The sequence below is a fragment of the Varanus komodoensis genome, unplaced genomic scaffold (genome assembly GCF_004798865.1).
Source record: "Varanus komodoensis strain SLA01 unplaced genomic scaffold, ASM479886v1 scaffold22, whole genome shotgun sequence".
NCBI lineage: Eukaryota > Metazoa > Chordata > Lepidosauria > Squamata > Varanidae > Varanus > Varanus komodoensis.
The window spans coordinates 16,409,450-16,431,757 of NW_025335606.1; the positions used below are offsets into that span (position 1 = coordinate 16,409,450).

The 22,308-nt window shown below is 46.9% G+C and overlaps 2 protein-coding genes across 5 annotated transcripts in view; one reads left to right on the forward strand and one right to left on the reverse strand.

The window, feature by feature from the left end:
* The window catches only part of LOC123023919 (leukemia inhibitory factor receptor-like), a 30,130-nt gene extending 24,278 nt beyond the window's left edge, over nt 1–5,852 (reverse strand). Inside the window, exon 1 of the mRNA XM_044431057.1 lies at nt 5,808–5,852. The gene's annotated coding sequence lies outside the window, so the exon portion shown is untranslated. The remainder of the gene's footprint in view (nt 1–5,807) is intronic.
* Nucleotides 4,122–22,308, forward strand: part of LOC123024075 (oncostatin-M-specific receptor subunit beta-like) — a 35,561-nt gene continuing 17,374 nt past the window's right edge. Inside the window, exons 1-9 of one of the 4 annotated variants that reach the window (XM_044431368.1) lie at nt 4,122–4,415; nt 6,041–6,297; nt 11,932–12,008; nt 12,771–12,946; nt 14,628–14,787; nt 17,301–17,579; nt 19,038–19,161; nt 19,804–19,964; nt 21,985–22,124. In XM_044431368.1, the coding sequence (XP_044287303.1) occupies nt 11,939–12,008; nt 12,771–12,946; nt 14,628–14,787; nt 17,301–17,579; nt 19,038–19,161; nt 19,804–19,964; nt 21,985–22,124 (1,110 nt within the window). In that variant the 5' untranslated portion in view covers nt 4,122–4,415; nt 6,041–6,297; nt 11,932–11,938. Of the gene's footprint in view, nt 4,416–6,016; nt 6,298–11,931; nt 12,009–12,770; nt 12,947–14,627; nt 14,788–17,300; nt 17,580–19,037; nt 19,162–19,803; nt 19,965–21,984; nt 22,125–22,308 lie in introns of those variants that run through there. The other 3 variants (XM_044431365.1, XM_044431367.1, XM_044431366.1) reach the window with 3 other exon arrangements.

The window sequence follows — 22,308 nt, forward strand, 5'->3', positions numbered from 1 at the left end:
TTTTAATTCTCATCCATTCTGATCTCCCCACCCTCCACAAAAGTTTCACAGAAGTGAAACTAAAAGATCACAATATCATCTTAAGAACCTAGAAACAATACTGACTAAGGAATTATTAAAACTCAATAAATGCCTTAGGTAGAAAAGCTGTAGGTTTAGGATGTGGGACGAAGTTTAACTCCTCCCCAAATGCACTTTACTCATTCTTTGGTTTTCCCAGCTGCTTCTTGTATGTTTCCGTGGCTGCTACTCAAGCTGTCTTTACCCATCATTAAAATATACACTCGTTTGTTCAGCCAGAGGGTGGGAAAAACCAACAAACAAAAGCATTGCACCCTATACGATTGGAAAAATCCCATAACCACACAATAAAAGTGCTGCCCAAATTGTTTTGCGAGTTTCAGATATTTCTTGGGTGGAACAGTTGGCTGTAATCCATACTGGGTCCCAGGGAAATTCGGTTGAAGCAATGGGCTTGTTGTTTTTGCATTATTATTAAGAATAATGCTGAAATGCAAACCTACCTGTATCGATTCTTTATGACTGCAAACTTTATGGCAAGAGGCACTTTGCATGTATTAAAATCACTCCCTTTCTTGCCTTTCCTTTGATATTTCCAGAACCATAGCTGCATGCTTTCACACAACTTCCTTTCCTGTAGATGCATGTAGAATTTTGTTGTGGGAGTCAAAACTGCTGAGGTTTGACAACTTCATGGATAACGTTCCTCCAGGCCTTCCTGTCCTCCACCATCCCTCGAAGTCCACCCAAGCCCACACCCACTGCCCCAGTGACTCCATCCAGACACCTCATTCTCTGCCGTCCCCTTCTCCTTTGCTGTCATTCCCAGCATCAGGGTCTTCTCCAGTGAGTTGTTCCTTCTTGTTAGGTGGCCCAAGTATTTGAGTTTCATCTTCAGTATCTGGCCTTCTAAAGAGCAGTTGATTTCCTTTAAGAATGACTGGTTTGATCTCTTTGCAGTAGGAGAACTTAGCTCAAATTGAACCATTTATTTTTATTTATTTATTAAAACATTTTTATGCCGCCCCATTCGCCGAAGCCTCGGGGCGGCTTACAACAAAAAATTAAAATAACATTTTAAAATATATACAATAAAATACAAATATATAATATAAAACATACACTATAAAACAAGCCGCCCTGGCCAAATAAAATTCAATAATATTAACATTTAAAATACTGCTTAAATAAAAAGGTCTTCGCCTGGCGCTGAAAAACAAATAACAACGGCGCCAGGCGGACCTCTCTGGGGAGCGCATTCCATAACTTAGGCGCCACCGCTGAGAAAGCCCTCCTCCGAGTAACCACCTTCCTAACTTCTTCCATGGAGGACTCCCGGAGAAGGGCCTCTCCCGCCGATCTCAGGGGGCGGCTGGGCATATAAGGATGTAAGCGCTCCTTCAGGTAACCAGGACCCAAGCCGTTTAGGGCTTTATAGGTCATTACCAACACCTTGAATTGGGCCCGGACTTCAATGGGAAGCCAGTGAAGCTGACGGAGAACTGGAGTCATGTGAACATAACGTCCAGTCCCCGTCAGCAGCCTGGCAGCTCTATTTTGGACCAACTGAAGTATCCGGACCGTCTTCAAGGGTAGCCCCACGTAGAGCGCGTTACAGAAGTCCAGACGGGAAGTCACCAACGCATGTGTCACTGTCGCAAGGCAGTCATTCTCCAGATAGGGGCGCAGCTGATGAATTAGCCGAAGCTGGAGGAAAGCGCTCCTCGCCACTGCTGTTACCTGAGCTTCCAGTGAAAGCTCTGGGTCGAGGAGCACTCCCAAGCTGCGGACCTTGTCCCTAAGAGGGAGTGCAACCCCGTTCAGGACAAGGTTCAAATCACCCTCTCCGAAGCCCGATCCGCCAACCAACAGGACCTCCGTCTTGTCTGGATTGAGCTTCAGTTTATTGGCCCTCATCCAGCCCATTACCTCGGCCAGGCACCGGTTCAGCACAGCCACTGCCTACCCTGGATTGGTGGAAAACGAGAGGTAGAGCTGGGTATCATCAGCGTACTAATGGTTCCGCAGCCCACACCTCCTGATGACCTCTCCCAGCGGTTTCATGTAGATGTTGAACAGCAAAGGGGACAAAATGGACCCCTGCGGTACTCCATGGCATAGCTGCCATGGCGAAGGACCTCTTCACCCATTGCAAATTTCCTTCATCAAAGAAATTTCACATGCCGCAAGTGCAACCACCCTCAGCTCAGCCATGGTGTCCGGAGTCTTCAGGGAGGGGAAAATGGAGAGAAGGGAGGGGACTGCAACCCCTGAACATCTTTTTTCCAGTAAAAGTGGTGTTGTGCTTCCACAGCAATGCATTTGGGAAGCTCCCCACCCAGGTGAAAGCGTTTTAAGTGCTTTGTTGCATAATGCAGGAGAGGAAAAAACAGTGTATAAAGAACACCATGTTAGATGCAGCAAAACAGTGCTGGAATAACCTCCTGGGTAAAGAAACCCTTGGATCATATGTGCCTGTTCATCACTCCGTGACTGGATTTGCACTATAAATGGGCTCACATATAGTGGTGCAGGGAGGCAATTTTTCATCCTGTACTTCTGCACCTATTATTACATTGCATGTATATCTTGCCTATTTTCCTCTTGAGAGGCTCCCAAGGTGGCCTACAAGGCGCCATATGATTCTCACAACAACCCTGCGGGGTAGGTAGGGCTAAGAGTCTGTGACTGACCCAAAGGCACCCCCAATGAGCTTCATGGCTGAATGGGGACTAGAACCCAGATCTCTGGGGTCCCCAATCCAACACCACCAACACTGCACTGGCTCTCCTTACAACTCTCTTGTATGGGGGACTCCTCTTTAGGGAATCGCATCCATTACTACAGTTGTGACACACAAACAAATCTTCCATCATCTTCCACTGATGTCTTGTACTTTACAACTACTTCTACATTCCTGATAAGTAAAAGGAGGCAAATAAAGAAATTTGACAAGTGCATGTGTCATTTGGCATTTTGAACTCACAGAAACCATGTGTCTGGGAATAAAATGAACTTTGCCTCTGCTGCCTCTTCTGCTAAAAACATTTACTTGGGAGTGAGCACCACGTGGGTGTAGAAAGCGGGAGTATGTTTTAAAATAATAATACAAACATCTGTACACACCTAACTAGACACCCCGATTACGATTTTTTAAAAATAAAGCAGATGCATTGTATTTATTGTTTTCAATATCAATACCTGAAGGAACACCTGCGGCCATATTTGCCCTCCCTCCCCTTCAGATCGGCAGCAGGGGTTCTCCTCCAGGAGCCTTTTCAGTAAGAGATATCAGGAAGCAAAGTACCCGGAGGAGGCTGTCTCTGCGGTGGCACCCCATCTGTGGAATGCGCTCCCCAGAGAGGTCTGCCTGGCACCGTTGTTATTTGTTTTTTGGCGCCAGGCCAAGACCTTTTTATTCAAACAGTATTTTAATAATCTGTAATATTTATAGTTTTAATTGTGCAGCCAGTGTGTTTCCAAGTTTTAATTGTAATTGTAATTGTATTATTTGTTGATGTGAGCCGTCCAGAGGCTATGGAGCAATGGGGACGGCATATAAAAACTTTAAATAAATAAATAATATCACATTTATAACTTGGCTTTTTCCTTGTGCCAGGAACCCAAGGCAGTTCATACGATTCTTTGATGAAAGGACTATCCAACACTCATATAAAATCAAGGGGTGCAATTGCACATGTGAATCAGCCCAGACTGAAATATGTACACATAGAGACTGAGTTAGTCAGAAGGGGCCTCCCTGGCCATCTAGTCTGACCCCCGGTTCCACTCATGACATGCTTACCATGTGCATGCCCGGTCTACCCTTAAATACCCCACCAATGGGTTTCAACCACTTCCCGTATGGGCAAGTTGCCTGTTGAGTGCGGTGCGTGCGTGGGAGTGCGGTGAAGTCGAGACAGAGGCGAGGAGGGGAATTCTTCTGCTTTCGGCCTGGGTAAAAACACTCCACATTCCCACAGGGTACGTGCAACGAGAAGCGGCAGGAAGAAAGATTTGGAATTCGCAGACTTTCTCTCTGCTTTCCCGGAACTCCAGCTCATCCGTCTAGAAAACACGTATGAAGCGTTCTCACGACAGTAGCGCCCCCAAAACGAGCAAAAGCGGGCGCAGGCAGCAGGGAGCTCGAGCGCGCGGGGAGAAGCGGCGCTGGCCGCCTCGTCTCTCTGCCCCTTCGGCCGCTCGCCTCCGCAGGATCGCTCCTTCCCGGCCCCTCCTGCGCCCTCGGGTTCCGGGGAACACCCTCTCTCGGAGCAAAGCGGAGAGGTTCGAGGCGCCGTGGGAGTGAAGCGTCGGGTTTCTTGACGTGCGCCCCCGCCAGCAAAATGGGAAGTAACTGGCCAGGGCGGGGGCAAGAAACCGCCGGTGACAACGTGAGTATGTTAGCCTCTACTTCAGTCGGCCAGGCCTCCTCGCCATCGTTTCCGCTCCCCCACTTCCAGGGTAACTCAATGGGAAGTTCGCTCCCCTCTCCCCTCGCTTTAACGCAGTTCCTGCGGCTTTAACAGCGCGCCGCGGGTAGCGTAGCGAGGCCGGGGCTCGCCAGGACGCGGCTCCGGGGCTCCGTTCGCCGATGGCGCCTGCCGGATTTTTTTCCCGCAAGGATTGGCATCCCGGCGCAACACAGCCGTGCGTTTTCCGTTGGGGCCGCTAGCTTTGCGCCCCATGAAGTTCAGGGCGCAATGCGCTGGCCGCGAAAGGCTGCAGGGGGAGCCGCAGAAAAAGTTGGAGCCCCGGCCCTGACCTCGGACTAGCGCTGCGAGCCGAGCTGGGGCTCCCACTCGGGAGCGCGCTCGTTCTTTCCGGGACGGCTGCAGGCCGTGGGTGCTGGGGGCAGGGAAGGGGGAGCGGAGGAACGAGGCCCCTCGCCTTACAAGAAGTCATGGCGGTGCCTGCAGCTCCTCTCCTCACCAGCCAGGGTGGATCACTCAGCCAGCATTAGCCGGCTAAGTGTTTTGTAGGAGGGGGAAACTCGGGGGCCATCCTTGCTTCTGTGTTCTTCCGGGCCCCCATCGAAGCTTATGAGCATCCCAGTTAAATTGCAGCTCTCAGCTCTGAGCCAGCCTTTCCATTATACAAATGGAGCCCAGTAAGGGCATCCCAAGAGCCCTGTTGAAGCACAGCAAGCGTCCAGCTAGCCCACCTCCCCATGGGAAGCCCACAAGTGGAACTGGAGTGCAAAAGCTGCACCCTGCCACCCATGTTCCCCAGCCTCCCTAGAGCCCCCCCCCCCCCCCCCCACATACTGGCCCTGATAACTGGAGATGGCATATAGTCTTCAGGAGCAGTAACACCTCCTAGTTTTATCCATGAATTTGTCCAGTCCTCCTTTACAGCCCGGCAAACTGGTGGTTATCAGTACATTCTGTGGAAGGGAGTTCCATGGTTCAGTTATGTGCTGTTTGGAAAAGACCTGCCTTTTATCTGTCTGAATCTCCCACCAGCTAGCTTCATGGGATGACCCTTTGGGGTTGTAGCTTTATGAGGGAGGGAGGACTAAGCCTCCCTCTGCACTTTTTCTTCACCATGTATAATTTACTACTCCTCTAGCCTGTTCGTTTACTAGCTTTTGCTATCTTTTTGTTCTTATTTTAAAACAAATAGGTCTATCTATTATTGTTGTTGTTATTACTGTTCTGATCAGGGATCCACCAAGCTTAGCCTGATGGAAAAGAAAACCTACCATTAGAATTAATGCTTCCTGAGCCCAGGAATGTGTTGTGAGTGCCAGATGCCCTTAACAGGGTTGCAGAAGACTGACTCACTTGAGAATCACTTCCAGTCAGCATGTAGCAGCCATGATGGGGGTTGTAGTCCAGCCTATCTGGAGGAGACTCCTTGGGGGAAGGCTAGGACAGAGAGACAATCCGAAGCTGGGTCGTACCACTGCTTCCTGTATTACCTTCCTGGGACAGGGAGAACCTCCCATTTTCGTTCCCATTGCCTGGAACCTTTCCTGTCATTTACTCATTCGCTGGCTCTTCTTTACTACCACCAGGTCACTTATTTTCACAATGCGAACAACAGCAATCAGCAAAAATGATTTGTTCTGACCAGGCATGCGAGAATAAAGGAAAACAGGAAATAAAAAGCAGCCTTCAGCAGGGGAAAGAAAATCAAGTGAGGAGGAGCACTTCAGAGTGAGGACAACCAAGTAGCGTGGCTCTCTGCTTACTTTGCTCTTACAAACTGTGGCTGAGGTTCACTGACCTGGTTCTACTGCTGATTTTAACAGTTTTCCCGCTCAGGAAACAGGTGGGATACAAGCTTCTAAAACAACATAAACTGGCCTTCCGCATGTGAGAGTTCTCCAGACCTGTCATATCACAACTCTCATGCTGTCTGGGAATGGTGAGAATGGTATTCCAACGGATCTGGAAGGTGCCAAGCTGGGGGAGACTTTAACTAAATTAGAAGGGTTCTTGGCTTGCTTTGAGCAATGCTTTACTTGGTGGGGTGGCTCTGATGTTGTTCGGAATTGTTGCTGGTGTCATGGAGTAGCTTCTGCTTTTCCTTCATGCTGTTTGTTTGCTTCTGTTTTAACCCTGTGGCAGGAGTGGGAAGGAGTTCAGCATCATGCCTGTCTTTTTCCCTTAGTGGTGCAAATCAGACCTTTGGAGAAGTGAATTTAGATTCCAAAAGATAGGGGTTTTATCCTTTCATTTCCCTCCTCCATTCAGTAGCTGAAGATAGTAAGCTAATTTATTTTATTTTTGCATGTGATAAAAATGATGGAAGTAACTTCACCCCATTTATTCTTGCATGTTTTAAAGTCACAGTGGCAGGGCCAATTGAAATGACTGAGAATGAACTGTGTGGGCCAAAGTTCTAGAACAGAGCATTTCCTTTGCATCTATAGATCCCGTACTAGGTTGGATCCTCAGGTTTCTGCTTCAAGGAGTGGGCAGTTTGTGGCCCTCCAGAAGTTTTGGCCTGCAACTCCCATCAGCCTTATCCAGCTTAGCCAGTGGTGAAAGATCCCAGGACAGACTTGTAGGCCAAAACATCTGGATTTCACTAAATCATGTGAAGCAGTCATACTGGCATGGGGAAAGACTGCTCCCTTTGTCTCTGGAGAGCCAATACCAGAGTGCACAGCCTAGGCTAGATCAGCAAATACACTAGTGGGTTCAGACAATACTTTAACCCAGGGGTGCCTAATGCGACACCCTGGTCTTAAACTCACCGAAAGGGACCTGTCTGTGCCTGACTAAAAATGGAGCACAGTGGCAGTCCTCAGACACTGCCTCCCGCTCTTTCTCCTAGGGAGCACTGGGCTGGAGCACGGGCATCGAGCAGCAAGAGAGCAGGAATAGAAGCGGCCGATAGGGGCGCCTTGGGCCACTGTCCTTCGCTTCCCCACCCTGTGTTCCTGCCTATGGAGGCAAAGCAGGATTTCTAGCGAGCAGGAGTGCAGGGCAGGGAACCCAGAAGCAGGAATGAGAAGGCAGGGCTGCGTCACACGGGGCTCTGAAGCCCAGAGCGAGGGAGACTATCCCCCTTCCCTGCCGCTCAGCTGCACTGTGCTACAGCTCAGCAATATGGAGGAAGGGCAGGTGCTGACAGGTAGAATTGTCCGCTTCCCAGCCGGACTCTCGAGTAGGAGTCAGGCTGGGAGGAGGCCCATTCTGTGGGAGGGAGCATGTTCAGCTGGGTCTCCCCAGGGAAGAGTCCCGTAATGTGCGGCCATGGCCTGGATACCCCAGGTTCATGTCTTCAGCTGTCATGCATCTGTGGGGAACACACCAGGTGGGGTGGAAGGGTGAACCAGCCTTTGCCAGGTGCCCTTTTCAAAGGTTGGGGAAGGCGATGTGGAACAGGCACCAGTGGCACCACCTTAGAAAGCGTGCAGCATGGAAGAAGGGAGGAACTGCTTCTTCTCCCACCCAACAGCTGGCGATGATTTTGGCCAGAGTGATGGAAAGGAGGCACTTCCTCCCGTCTCCCTTTGGCTACCCTGCACATCACCTCCTTCCCAAGGAGGAGCTGCACAAGGCCAGTGATGGGAAGTTATTGAAATGAGAGATGCTCAGCAGGGGGATTCCTAGCCAAATGGAGATTTGAGCCCAGGTTGCCCTCATTCTTGTTTTACACTTGGCTTCAGCTGGCTTGTGTCTGTCCCTCACTTGGAGGACCTGATGATGATCACTGGCTCTACCAGGTAACAAAAAGATAGGAGATGCCTCCCACCCTATCCCCCCACCCCCGATAGCAGGGAAAGTGGGAACAGTAAGAAGAGCACCTCATTCCTGCCTGCTGGTGCACTGGCAATAGTGGTGGGCAGGATCCAGCCACCTGACCTTGCTACCTTGAAAGAAACCAAGAATTAGTGCCTGGTTCTTCTGGCACTTGTCCAGACAAGGCCTTGGGAGGTGGCATGCTGTGGGCCTAGAAGGCTTCCCACCTGTTCCTTACAATGCCAACAGGTGGGACTCAGAGGGAACCAATGGCAGCTGCATCAAATGCTACTTGGGCAGCTGCCATCAGCTAGAACCCCCTTTTAGCTGTTCTGGCCAAGGAAGTCTTCTAATTCTTGGCTTGATTGTGGCTTTGTGTGTCACCAGGATTCAGATGACACGCTAAGCCATGGAAGGTTTTCTAAAATGGGGACTGAGAGTGGCCTATAAGACATCCCAGAGTGGTTTATATGCCACCGCAAAGGAAGTGCGTGGGGGGTGTTCCCATGACATGCTAAGCTACTCCTGCTGGTGGCTGCCAGCAAAACCATCATTGAGGACAGTGCTGTTCCCCAACATTGTTCCCCAAAAACTTTGTTGTGGAAAGTGCTGCTTAACCCCTTCCGTTCTGAGTGTTCCCATATATCCTCAGGGAGGGCTGCTTTGATTTGGAAACTGGTTGTGGGGAAAGGGTTAAGCATCTCTTCTGCCCCTCCTCTGATCCTATCTACAACTTTCTGCAACTGTTCTTAATTCGGTTTTTTAAGAAGAAAGATCTGAGACTGCTTCTTGCATCTCCCTTATAACATTTAGTTTGTTTGTTTATATTCTTGAATAGCTGGCACAACTGTTCCATATGTGCTGTAAACCCTTACAGAGGTGTAAATCCGGGAGCTGTTTTCTGACTTATTCCTTACGCAAAATTCCAAATGGAGAAATGTTGGCTTTTGATTTGTGAAAATGTAAGATCCTTGATGCAAGAAGCTTGTAGAACTCTGTAGGTTTGCGAGACTTGCTGAAGGGTGGCTTATCGCAGTTCTGGCAGCAAGCCGTGTTTCTAGGACACAGGTGTGTGCCAGCTGTCAACAACGCCCATCCTTCATAGCATGCGTGAAGTGTCCTGGCTTGTTCTCCTGGGTGTGGCTTCCATCGGATCAGCAACTCAGTCTTTCATTTGTTCATGTTTAAACTTGGTTGCCACAATTCAGACACAATTCTGGATCCTGGTAAGGCAGATGCTGAGAGTGAAAGAAGCTGCTTGGGGAAGGCAGAGCAACGGGATGTGGAAAAAACCACACGTGCATGTCTGTATGTTGCAGGGTCTGTCTGGGGACTTGGAGGGGATCATTCAGTGTGAAGGTGCTCTGAATGGGCATAAGGGCTGTGTTAAGTTGAACTCTTTCAGCTGGGCCAGCCAGATGTGCTGAGCCGTTCAACCCTTGGCTGTGTGCCATTAGATGACGTGCAAATTCACTATAAGCTGTAGTTATGCAACTTAACTCTACTTCTGGCCCCGCAGTCTTTTCTTTTTTTTAAATTATGCCTGGATGTTATTGTGACAGCAGCAGATAAAAGGTTGCACGGTGGCATAATAAGCAAGGAAATTGCTTAACAGTTAGAGAGAAGCATCCACCTCAAAGGTCAGAAATTGGTTTGCACACCACTACAAGGCAATAAAGAAAAACCAAGAGTGTTCTTTGTCAGGGTGGCTTCACTGCTCAGGGCAGTGTACAGAGGCCTTTCCTCTTTTCCTTGATCTCCACGGTGACTCCATGAGGTTGGTTAAATTGAGAGGTTGGTTAAATTGAGAGGGTCTCAGCCAAGTGGGGATGCAGACCCAGGGCTCTCTCATTCTTGTTTTACACTCCACATGTTACCGCAGAGGTAGGCATCTTCAGGAGATGGTGGGTGGGTAGAGAGATAGAATGGAGTTAAGAAAGAACGTTCCTTGTTTTTTCTTCATTAAAGTACTACTCTGTGTTCAGTTCATTTCCCACCCCAGTCCCCAGGGTTTCCCCTTCATGGGCCTCACCCCTACTGTGATGCTGCCAAATTGTTAAAAGTGCAAATGAATTCCAAATTAGCCACAGGGACCAGAAGTTTGGTCCCCCTGACCTGGGAGTGCGGGTGGCTTGGACGGTGGCAACAAGGAGAAGAACCTTTCCGGTAGTGGCCCCCCAGTTACGGAACAAGCTCCCAACTGAGGCCCTCCTGGCACCAACTTTATCTTTTTCATGCCAGCTGAAGACCCTCCTCTATTTTCAGGGCAATGAATTAGTTACTGGGTGCTGCTGGTTGTTAACACGGTCTTTTTAATGTATAATTTTGTTTTGCTGTTTTTATTTAGTTTTAAATTTTGTATTGCCAACTTTTATGATGTTTTAATGTCTTTTAACTGGTTTATTTTATATTGCATTTAAATGTGCTGCTGTGACCCTCCCAGCAAGCTTTGGCTGTTGGGCAGTATAGAAATTAAATAAATAGGGACCCACTTCTGCACTAGATGGTAACACCTTTATTTCCTATGAGCAGGACTGGACTGAACATTAAATGCTCATTCTGAATCATATGGAAGGCAAGGATGCTATAGTGAGACAAGCTGTAATGTGATTAGTTACGGCAGTTGGCCCAGGGATATTGCGAGTTGAGGCCTGAACCTGCAGACCTGTCTTATATTGGTTCGGAGAAGGAATGTTGCTGTTTCCCTGCCATTTTCCGTACTTCTGTTGGACACTCCACTGTCGCTCTGATTGTGCTATGCGGACACCCAGTGCAGTCTAGAAGCTGCAAAGCAGGGGGAAGTTAGCTGTGAAGTTCACTGCTCAGCCATCTCTTCTTGAGAAAGCTGGAGCTTCTTAACGAAATGGCAGATCAGTAAGAGCTGGCTGGCTCCTCTTTCCCAGTGCTAACAGTGCAGTTCAGACGTAATGAACCTGGCCTTATTAATGAATTCCTGCTCACCACCAACAGGCAAACAGGCTTTCGCCTGGCTCTTCCTGCCAGCGGAAGTGGCTAAGCAAACCGGCAAGCTGATGCTTGGTGGGTTGTCTGAACTGAGGCTCCGGGCTTGTTGCTCCCCTACCCAGCCAAGCACTGAACCCAGAGTTGGTTCCTGGCTTGTGATTTCTGCCTTGTTGGTTTCCTGCTGGAAGGAGGAGCCAAGCAGGGCCAACTGAGCCTGGTGCACTCAAGCATGCCATGTAGTTCTGCAGAACCGTGGCTTACCCATATGCAAAGCAGCCCTCTGCATGGCTGCTGGAAGGCACTGGTGCACCCGCTGTTACTCAGGGCCCATGGCCTAAAGCTTTTACTGCTAGTAACTAAGCCACAGGAGAGGTATTTCAGCCTTTTAGAAAGGTACGATAATGCGCAAGAGTTGGGAAACCACATGATTCGTATTTGTGCAAAAGTGGGCGGGTCCAGGGGAAGGGGATGTGGCCATTTGCACAATCATGGACTGCTGGAGTGAAGCAGGAGGATGGCTATAGCCCCTGGGACTGTGGATCACCGCCTGAGCTAAATAGCATCCACCGATTGCCCCAATCTGCTTTCTTTTAGGTCTACATTAAAGCATTGTTTTGAAAATAAGTTCTGGAATTGCTGAAGGTATTGGACGGCAGTGTATTCCGATTCAGGGTTCAATAGATAGAATAGATTATTCTATCTATCTAGATTATAGATAGATTATTATGTTCTTTCTTGTTTCTTTCAGGGAAACAATGGACCATTTGGTATTTCAGGTGGCAGTTCTCTATTCAGTGTTCTGTTTTAGCCTGTCGGAACGTGAAGGTAAACTTTTAAAGGCATGCATTCAAAAGCATGTTGTTGTTGTTGTTGTTTGTTGTTGTCTAAGCCATCGAGTTGCCTCTGTCTTATGGTGACCCCATGAATGAAAGCCCTCCGAAAAGTCCTGTCCAGTAAGCCCTGCTCAGCTCTCTTAAGTTCAATGCTGTGCTTTCCTTTATGGATTCAGTTCATCTCATATTTGGTTTTCCTTTCTTCTTCTGCCTCTGACTTTCCCCAGCATGATTGCCTCCTCCAGCAGTCTTGCCTTCTCATGATGTGTCCAAAGTATGAAGGACTCAGTTTTGTCATTTTTGCTTCTAGGAAAAGTGCATATATATCAATTTTCTCCAATGGTGGGAGTTGGACTACAATTCCCACCATTTCAAGCCATCACCTCTGTTCTTGAAAGAAGAATCATGTGCTTAAAGGCAAGCACATCATGTAACTAACTAACTAACTAACTAACATCATATGTAGTTTGGCTATTGGAATTCATTGCTTTTGTTGATTTCAAATAACATTTCAAACAACACTTCACAAGCCAGTGTTAGAGATAAAAACAATACTGAACTATGAAAAACAAATTGACTAGAAAATGAATGAATGAAAATGCTACAAAAACTGAAAGGTAAATATTGCAAGGTCCTATATGATGCCAACAGCATTGGAACTATTTCTGTGTGAGTACTAAATTGCTTTACAGATTCTGAAGGATTAGAATCTGGTTGTTTTGCCTCTTGAACTCTCCTTTCTTTTCTTCCTAAGGCAACCATGGCCTTCAACCTGCAAACCTTACTTTTAATGTTTCATTGAACCTCCATCTTCAGCAGATATTAGTGGAATGGGAGGTTCCGGATGATTCTGAGTCCCATCTCTCCGGAACAGAAATGGTTTTTAACATTGAAGTCTATAGAACTGGAGAAAACAGGACTGTCATCTCTGTAAGTATCTTTCTGACAAACGGGTTCCTTGAGGGTGCAGTGTTGTGGAGATGAGCCGAAACCCCTGAACTTGGATGCTTACGTTCATTCAGGGCAGAGTGGAAGAAACAGCTTCAGCTGCTTGTCCCCCGCTCTGCCTTTTTGCTAGTTGGCCATTTTTGGCTGTCCAGCAGGGGCATTTCAGAGCAGAGAGCACCCACAGGGGTGATTATATCCTGGCTTCTTCCATCTCCTTCCTATTCTGCCCCTGAAATTCCCCCTTTTACCCTTCCCCAAACTCAGAGAACAGCTGCTGCTGTTCATTCTATGCTGGCTGCAGGAGGTGGGGATGCAGGAAGCCAGAATTCCATTTCACATCTTTGGGGTTGGACTGCTACCTCTGACTTTGGAGCTGGGAAGCCAAACTGTCTTGTGGTCCAGACAATGTCTTTCCACCTGGACGCTATGATCAAGTTCCAGGACCTTTCTCAGTTTGCCACCTCTGAGGGAGGCTCAGATGGTGGCAACGAGAAGGGTCTTTTCAGTGAAGGCCCCCTCAGTTATGGAATGAACTCCCCACTGAAGCAACTGTAGTATCTTTTAGGTATCAGGTAAGGCCCATCCTACTGCAGGGCATTTAAATATTTACTGGGGCCTGCTAGTGCTTAGACAGGGTTTAATAGGTATAAATGTGTTTTTCTGTTTTCATTTGGTTTTGAATTTTGTATTCCTAACTTTTATGATGTTATAACATGTTTTAATAGCATATATTATATTATTTTTAAATATTTTGTTGTGATCCACCCAGAGAGCTTAGGCTGTTGGGCAGTATAATTAATTAATTATGATGGTTTCCTTAATTTATATTACTTCCAGAGTCATGTTAAAGCAGAATTATTGTTTTTATGCATATGCACACAATTTTATACTTGTGAGTCAAGATACATGCTTTGACTGGCTCAGTTCAGGCAGTCTTCCAAAGCATGGTTTGCACTTACACAGGCCATGACTCAGGCTCCCAAATGTTCCTACAGGCATGCTCTGGTTCAGGGCTTGTTCTGGTTCATGCTTTTACTTTCCGCACCATTAGCATTCTGCTTCCCTCTTCTTTCATGTGCAAGAAGAGGAGAGCAAAAACTACCCCTCTCAGTTTTGAAGCAAGCCACAGTTCCTGGTGCCTAAAAGAGAAGGTCCCAGGTATGCCTTTGGGAGAGAGAATTCCATAAACAAGCACCCATGGAAAGGCTTTTGTTACCTGCCTTATTTCATATGGCAAAAGCACCTGGAAAAGAGTGTTGTTTGATTATCTAACCACATGAGTGCAAATGTTTCTTCCAGCACTTAGAACTGAAGCACCAGGGCTTTTGTTTAAAAAAAAAATGTGTTTCTTGTGAACCAGAAATTGAGGAAGGGAATGAGGGCAGGGGAGGAAGGTGGCAATGTGACTTTCACTGAACTGGAGCTCTTGTTGGTGAACTGATGTAAAATGTATATTTCAATATTGACGGTCTTTAGGAATGAGGAGTGCAAGGCGCATGTGAAATCCCTTCTGTTTGTCATCAGTATCACATTTGAAGTTACTTTGAGTATCTCTACTATATTTTAGTTTCTGCTGTTTGGACAGTAACAGGGAAATCCTAAGAATGCATGATTGTTACCATCTCCTTGTTTTCTGCTGCTTTTCCTTTTTTTGTATTTTTAGGATAATTATACAACAGTGCTCAATAAATCACATCAGCCTCTAAAATGGAGCTGGCATTCTGATGTGGCCTTGGAGTGTGTGGCTCACAGAGTAAGAATCAGGAGCATGATGACTCCTGCTGAGGTCTGGAGTGAGTGGAGTCCATGGAAAACGGTGGACGGTAAGCAGATGTTGTGCTCACAGAGCATGAAATGCAACTTCATGCTTGTTGGTGGAATTGTGTCACTGAAATTAAGCCACATCTTTCCCTGTTTGCACCGGCCTCCCTTTCCCTTTGGGCGCTCCCATCTTGTATGACAGATTCTTAGTCCTCGAGACAGAGATATAACCCATTGTGAACTGAAAAGCCTTGTGGCATAATAGAAGCAGAGATGAAGCAGGCCAGTGGCACAGGATCGTGATGGCAATGTTGCCTTATACCAGATGGTGTTGAACTACAGCTTCTGTCACCCCATACTGGCTGATCCTGATAGAAGTTGGGAATATAACAACATCTGGATGGCCACATGTTCTCCACCTTGGCCTTATACCTGGTTTGAGCGATGTTTACAGCCTCAAGGATTCTCTGAACATGGTCTCACTGCTTGTCTTGTGCCCAGTTCCCATTCCCATTTTCAGTCACTGTTTACTTTGCATAAATGGGAAATTAGCGCAAATTGAGCAAGGAGTGAATGGGAGACTTGTGCAAGTCTCCCAAAGTTTTCAGAAGTTTCTTGCATAGAGAAAATGAAGGGACTCCTGTGAGTACTGACTTGTGAGATTTCCTTCATATAAGAGGGGAATCCTCGGGTGATTCACCCTTCCAAAGGAATTTGTGTAAACTGGGAAACTTGCTCCGTTGGAACAGGAAATCAGGACTAAGACAAACATGAGCACATGTTCAACAATTTGCAAAAACTTTCATTGGCCACATGTTCAAGTATGGGCCCTTGGAAGGGGCATGCTTGCAAGTTTTGCAGGCAAAAACAAAACGTTCACATATCTATATCGCTAGAGAAACCATTAGTTTAAACAATTGCTTTATCCTTTGTTTAAACTGTTAGTTTCAGCCTTCACGAGACAGTGGCTTCCCAAAGTCCTCGGTGGAGGTATTTGGCCTCTGTCGAGTCTGAGAGCAGATTTGCACATGAGGTGGAAGCAGATCGGTGATCAGGGCCTTTTTCTATTGTTAAACATGACTGGTTAGCAGCCCCTTGCAGCCGTCCCGAAGATTGGCAAAGGGGCACCAGGAGATTCATTTGGAAACTCTCGGCTACTTCCATTTTTCTGATGGTGTGGTCCCTGTATGCTTTTTCATCCACGCTGGTCTGGTCAAGATCTCTTCTCATGTGAAGGGAGACTTGCAGGTCAATACATGTGTGGAGCCCCTTTGTGAGCTCTCAGATGCATAACCAGTGAACATGTGTGGCTGTGGGAAGGGGCGCTAGCCAGAGCAACTTTGCAATGCATCCTCTCATTTAACAAATGCGCAAGAGGGTTTGAGCATGCATTGTCATTAAGCAAGTCATTACGTGGGAAACTGGTGGAGCATTATGACTGAGATGCTGAGCTACGCAGCAGGAAGTTCCCTGCTCATGTCTGCCTTCTGCCCTGAACTTGCTAAGTGGTGTTAAGCCAACCGCTCTGTCCAACGTAAGGGGAGATCCTGGTGTTGACTAAACTAACAACGTTGTTGGAAGGTGGAAGAGTCCAGTCGTGGTCCTTCTGAAGTTCCAAACTGGCTTGCCGGTGCTCCTTAGATGCCCCTTTGCCCTGAGCATCCCTTGTTTGGTGGCTTCCCAGCTTTTGCCCGTGTCCCCCAATCCTAAAGGGTCGAAACACCTCCTCTGAGCCTCAGGTAACAGGTAGCAGTTGCCCAGCCATCCATTCTCTACCACCTTCAGCTCCCTAGCACCACACACGTCATCACTCACCTTACTCCTCTTGGCCCTTTCCCTGTTAGCATTTGGGAAAGGGGAGGACGTGGGTAAATGTACAGAGGGGAAGGGAGCAATCAGGACAGAGGCATTTATTTGGATTGCGTAAAATCTCTCCAGGTTGGAGTGGCTGAGGAGTGTTGGGGAGATGCAGCTACAGTCAAGAGGGGACGAGGGAGAGCCCTCCTCAAAGCCCAAGGGAACCCATGAGGACAAGGCTACTGACGTCCAGAGGGAGCGATAGCCTAAGGAAGGAGGTTGTACTTGTGGGAGCTGCTGGAATGCGTGGCAGAGGCAGAGGACAGGGCAAGGAGTGCAGGCACCATGTTGCCCAGGGAACTGCAGCCTCCTCCGAACAGCGTGTTGGGCAAACATCCACGTGCTGCAGAAACAGTGTGCGGCTATTTGCTGTGATGTGCATACCCGGGCATTAGCTGTCTTTCCCACCATCCCCACCTCCACGGTGTAGCATCGTGTCAAGTGCGGGCTATGGTGCCTTTGCCCGTGGGGCTCCTTATCAATGGCAACTTTTATCTTAAGCTTTATAGAAACTATCCATGGTCTTGAACTCCATCCCCTAAATAGGCTCACCAACTCAGAGCACCATGGATAGTTCCTGTAAAGCTCCAAGTAAAAGCTCTGACATAGGAATGTGCAGCCTCCCTTGCATTTCCCTATTCAGCCATACACCCAAGAATGCTCTCTAGACTGTAGTCACCAAAACTGTAAATTCAAATCTTCTTCTTTTCCTCAAAAGGCCTGGATGTTTTGGACAAGGACAAGAGTTACATTTTCCCAATGGACAAGGTTGTTGAAGAAAATTCCAGTGTCACACTTTGCTGCATCGCCAAAAAAAACAAAAGAATAACCACTTATACATTGTCTTATGATATAAGGAATGCGTTAAGTAAACCAGTGGAAACAAAGCAACGAAGACTAACATTTACTGAAAAAAATGTTCCTCAGAATTCCTTCATTCTGATTTGTCAATTCTCTGATGCTGCTGACAATCGTATATCAGATGTTTTTGTAGACAGTAAGTAGAAATTGCCTGGGGTTACTGCTGAGAGAAAGGATTGTGTTGATGAGAATGAGTATCCATAAGGGCTGGGTTTGTGTTTCTGACTGTTCAGTTGCATATCCAAAAGCAGGGTCCCCAAATTTTTTGGACCCATGAGTTTATTTGTGAATTGGAGAAACAGCTGAAGGCACTGTCGCAAAGTAGCTCCCATTGACGAAGCGGCTACTCACATAATGGTTGCCACGGAGCCTGGCTAATGAAGAATTGGGGCGGGGGAAGAAAGAGCAACGCCTCTTGCCTTTCTCTTTCTCTCCTTCTCGCCCCTTTATCTTGCTGTTTCCTTGCCCCTGTTATCTTGCTCTCTTCCTCTTCTCCTCGCCTTCTCTTCTGCTCAGTGGCAGCATCCTGTGCTTTAACATTTGTTCCAACATTTTTGGAAGGAGCAGGGAGTGGTCACTGTGGCAGCTACGCTGGAAATTCCTGTCCTAAAGTGCCACCTTTCCCATTTCATGCTGCCCACCCACTACAGTGTAATAGCGAAACTTAAGAGGGCCTTTCTTGTAGCCTCCTGCGAGGCCAGGCCCAGTTCTAGAAACAGGCAGAGGAAACCCTTTTATCCTCACCACAACAACCCTGTGAGGAAGGTCAGGCTATGAGCCAGTGACTGCCCAAAGTCACCCCGTGAGCTTCATGGCTGGGTAGGAGACCAGAAGCTGGATGGCTCTCCTCCTGTGCCCTGTCCCAGCAAGCCCCAAAGCATGCTTCAGGGCCGAGTGCTGTGCCAGCCCCTTGTTCATTTTGGCTGTCTTTTCTCTGTTTGATATGTGACACCAGAACGGCAGACATGGGGTTGCGCCATAAGTTAGTATAACAAAACGATGATGCTGGCAGTCCTGTATGACCCCGTTCTTATCCTTAGCATAGAATTCTGGTGGAGTTCAGCAGAGAAGCTGCTTGCGGGAAATAATACTTGGCTCCAGCTCTCACGCTGATAAGCTAGTCTTTGGCAGCCCCCCTGTCAGGGGTTTGAACTCTGGCTCACCTGGGGTCCTAATCTGAGTTTCCTGGCCATTCCCCTTTCTTGCCCAACAGACATGAGGCTTTTTGAGCTTTTGCATCCACATTCTAAAAGGCTGAAGGGCCTTTCCAAAGCAGCCGCAGGTGCTCCAAGCTAAACCGTGGCGGTATCTTTTCCGGACCTGCCCCAGCTGGCATGCGGTCCCAAAACACTGTGACCCTCTGGCACTTCATTTTGCTCTTGAGCTCAAAGAGATTCAACTCTCTGTTCCAAAGGCAAGCAAAAACCATCTCTGTTGAGGATTTCCAGTTACAAAAATCATTGGTGAGGGAGTGACCCACAACTGATGGGATTGCAGTTTTCTGGTTGGATTCAATTGATGGATGGTGCAAACTTCACTTTCTTCAGCTGTGGTTGTAAGGAAGTAACATCATAACACAGCCTTGTTTCAACAGGACAGCCTGATGCACCCAAAGATGTTTCCTGTGAAACACATGACATGAAGAGCGTAACATGCACTTGGGACCCTGGCCATCCTTCTTTGCCAAGATGCTCAAAAAACTTCACCTTGTCAGATAAGTAAGTATCCTTGAAACATTCCTGAAATATTTACTTTTTGCAAAGCATCGTTTGCAAATTGGGAAATGTGCATTCTCTCTCTCCCTTGCACAGAATCCTGTGTTCAGCGCCTGTTTAACCTGTGATCTACTTTTGCCTCTGTTCTGATGCTAACCGTGGTTGACGCTTGTCCTAGTTGAAATCAGCATGAGTGGGAGAGTGCTGATACACTCATGTCCTGCTTGTGGTGTAGCCCATGGGTAGCTGGTTGGTCACTGTGAGAGTGGGATGCCAGACCAGATGGCCCTTCGCTCTGAACCAGCATGGCTCTCCCGATTAGCCACAGTGAATTCTTGACTTATGCAGAATTTGACACCAGGCTTTCAAGTGGACTTCCAAACCTTGACCAGTGAGAAACTTGGGAAATCTTTCTCATGGTTAACATTGCCACAAGTGGAATTTTAAACCATGGTTAAGATTGGGGAAGGAAGAATAAGATGAATTTTCAGCAAGGTGTGGATAAAGCATTTCAGAATCTTGCCTTCCATGTTCCTACTTATGTGAAGCTATTACTCTACTCTGAAATTGTTTCTTACTAGAAAGAAAAATAAACTGTTTGCTTTTTTCCTTTTCCTTTCAATTTCTACCACCATTTCTTGAAAGTTCTTCTATGAAGATTTATTGCAATTGCAATACTGTGGAGAAATGCAGTAATAGTTGTTCATTTGAGATTGGTGAACAAACCACATACAATTTAAAGGTGATGTCCAAAAATTGTCTTGGCCATAAAACTACCCATTATGCTTTTGATGCATCCAACAGAGGTAAGAGTTTGTTTTCTCTGTTAGCATTTTAGTAGTGCAAAGTATTAACTAAAATTCCAAATTGCTAGATCTTATGAACCATAATCTTCCTTTCTCCCTTGTCGATTCACTTATTAGTTATCATCATCATTATTATTACTACATTAAATGTCTATACCATCACTTAGCCATAAAAGGCTCTCAGGCTGATTTACAAAATACCTTACTGCGATATATAAAATACAATATAAAACAAAGTACAAGAGTTCAAAATGCTACATGAGGCAATAAATGCAACAATTTACAGAATTTATAAAATATCTAAAACAGTGACAGCAATACAAAAATTAAAGCTAGACAAGTCATTAAAGGCTGATGCTCTCTTTGCTGATAACAGAAGCAAAACAAATGACATTTATATTTAAGTGTTTCTTTTCATGGGTTGACCCAGGCAGGGGTGCCATTAGAGCTGGACTTTGGGGCTGAAGTCAGCAGAGGGCCCCCAAACGCATCAGAGCTGGCTTGCCATATGATTAAGTCAGTGAAGTATAACACATGACTAAGTGATGTCCACAAGACAATTAAGTCCAGAGTCCAAAACTACATGACTTCACTGTTGCGACTACTAACAATCCAAGATCTGGGATCTCCCTCAGATGAATTAGTTACCATGGACTTACAGGGCTGTAGCTCCAGGGTTGAGAAAAGGTAGACCAATGTTTAGGACTTCAACTTCCAGAAGGCCCTGCCAGCATGGCCAACAGGTAGGAATGCTGGGAACTGAAGCCCAACATACCAAGAAAGCTATTTTCTGCTCAAGTTTGTTGTAGAATACTAGGAATGCTCAGGTAAAAAATTATTATGCTGAAATATTACTGCTGCTTTTGATTGACTGGAATTTGGTGCCACCCATGAAGCCTCATCCAAGCAGTGAAGGTTGAATAAAAAGGGGCTTGCTAGGAATCCAGCATCTACTTTTATGAACAGGAACAAATATCTTAACAAGTGGTCTTGATTGCCACTAGACTTTTGAGCAAAAACTGCAAATGCTCAGAAAAACACATGCTTACTTGCCCCATTTGTGGCAGAAATGAAGGCGATTCTTTTGCTTGTTTGCTGCTGTTCCTCCTGGCATATGGGGGGTGCCGTGTCAGTGCTGCTGGTGCTGGGAAATGCAGCGAAATTGGGCTCACTGCAGTGGTGAGAGGGAACGGTGTCGGGGGCTCCCCTTTTCATTATCCCACTTCTGGAGCAGATGGATAACAGGGAAGCAGCGTTCTGATTTGGCTTGCATTCCAACCTGAGTCAGAGAAACTGTGTGTGCACACACAGGGTTTTTGCAATGCTCACCTTTTATTGGCAGTGTTTTGAACTGCTGGGTGTGTGCATGCACGAACCCAGACACACACGCACGTGCACACACACCCACACACAGCTTTACCAGCTCAGGCTTTAATTCAAGCCAAGTCAGAAATCTAGTGAATCCTCTCCAGCCATGCAACAGGACTTTTCCTTCCTGTCTCTCCCTGCAGCTTCTTGGGCTTCTTGAAATCACTGCGGGGACAATTAGTATGTGCAGGGAGGAGCACCCTTCTTCCTGTTACTGATGTAAGGTATTTCACAGGAGGGTCTGATTGGATACAAGCCCCAGTGCGGCCCTGTGGGTTACAGACTTCCATGGTATTTTGAGTTTTGATCTTGTGGTCTGTGAAAAGCTTGGCGAGGCGATTTAGAGTGAGAACCAGGATGGGGAGTGGTTAGAGCACTGAGCTAGGATTTAGGTGTTCTGAGTTTGAGTGTCTACTCAGCCTGCAACCTTGCTGGGAGTCCCCGGGCTTCTTTCTGAATCTCAGCCTAATCTACTTCTCAGGATGGCTGTGAGGATAAAATGGAGAACAAAAGGAATGTAAGGAGACTTGGCTCCCATGCAGGATAAAAGGGGGATATAAATGCAGCAATAGATAAACTCTTGACAGCCTGAAATGCTCTTTCAGAAGTGTCTGCATTAACCCTTCTTCTTTCCTTTCTTTTTTAAAACCAGTTCGTCCCAAAGCCCCCTCTCTTTTCTCAGGAGGAATAAATGCTTCTGCCATTGAATTACATTGGAATGTAGACCTTATCAAGGGAGTATCACATCTGTTATGTGAAGTTAGCAATTCTTCTGGTGAGGAAGAAGAACGGGTAAGAAGCTCTGGTGACTAATGTAAAGATATTTGCACATTTCCCCTGCCACTACTTTCATGGGGCTAACCAAGATGCTAGCATGAAAAAAGCCCAAACAACCTTTTGTAGCATTCACATGCCCCAGAACACCAGCAAATTCACTCCAGCATCACATTTGATGGACTGGGGCCATATGTGGTGG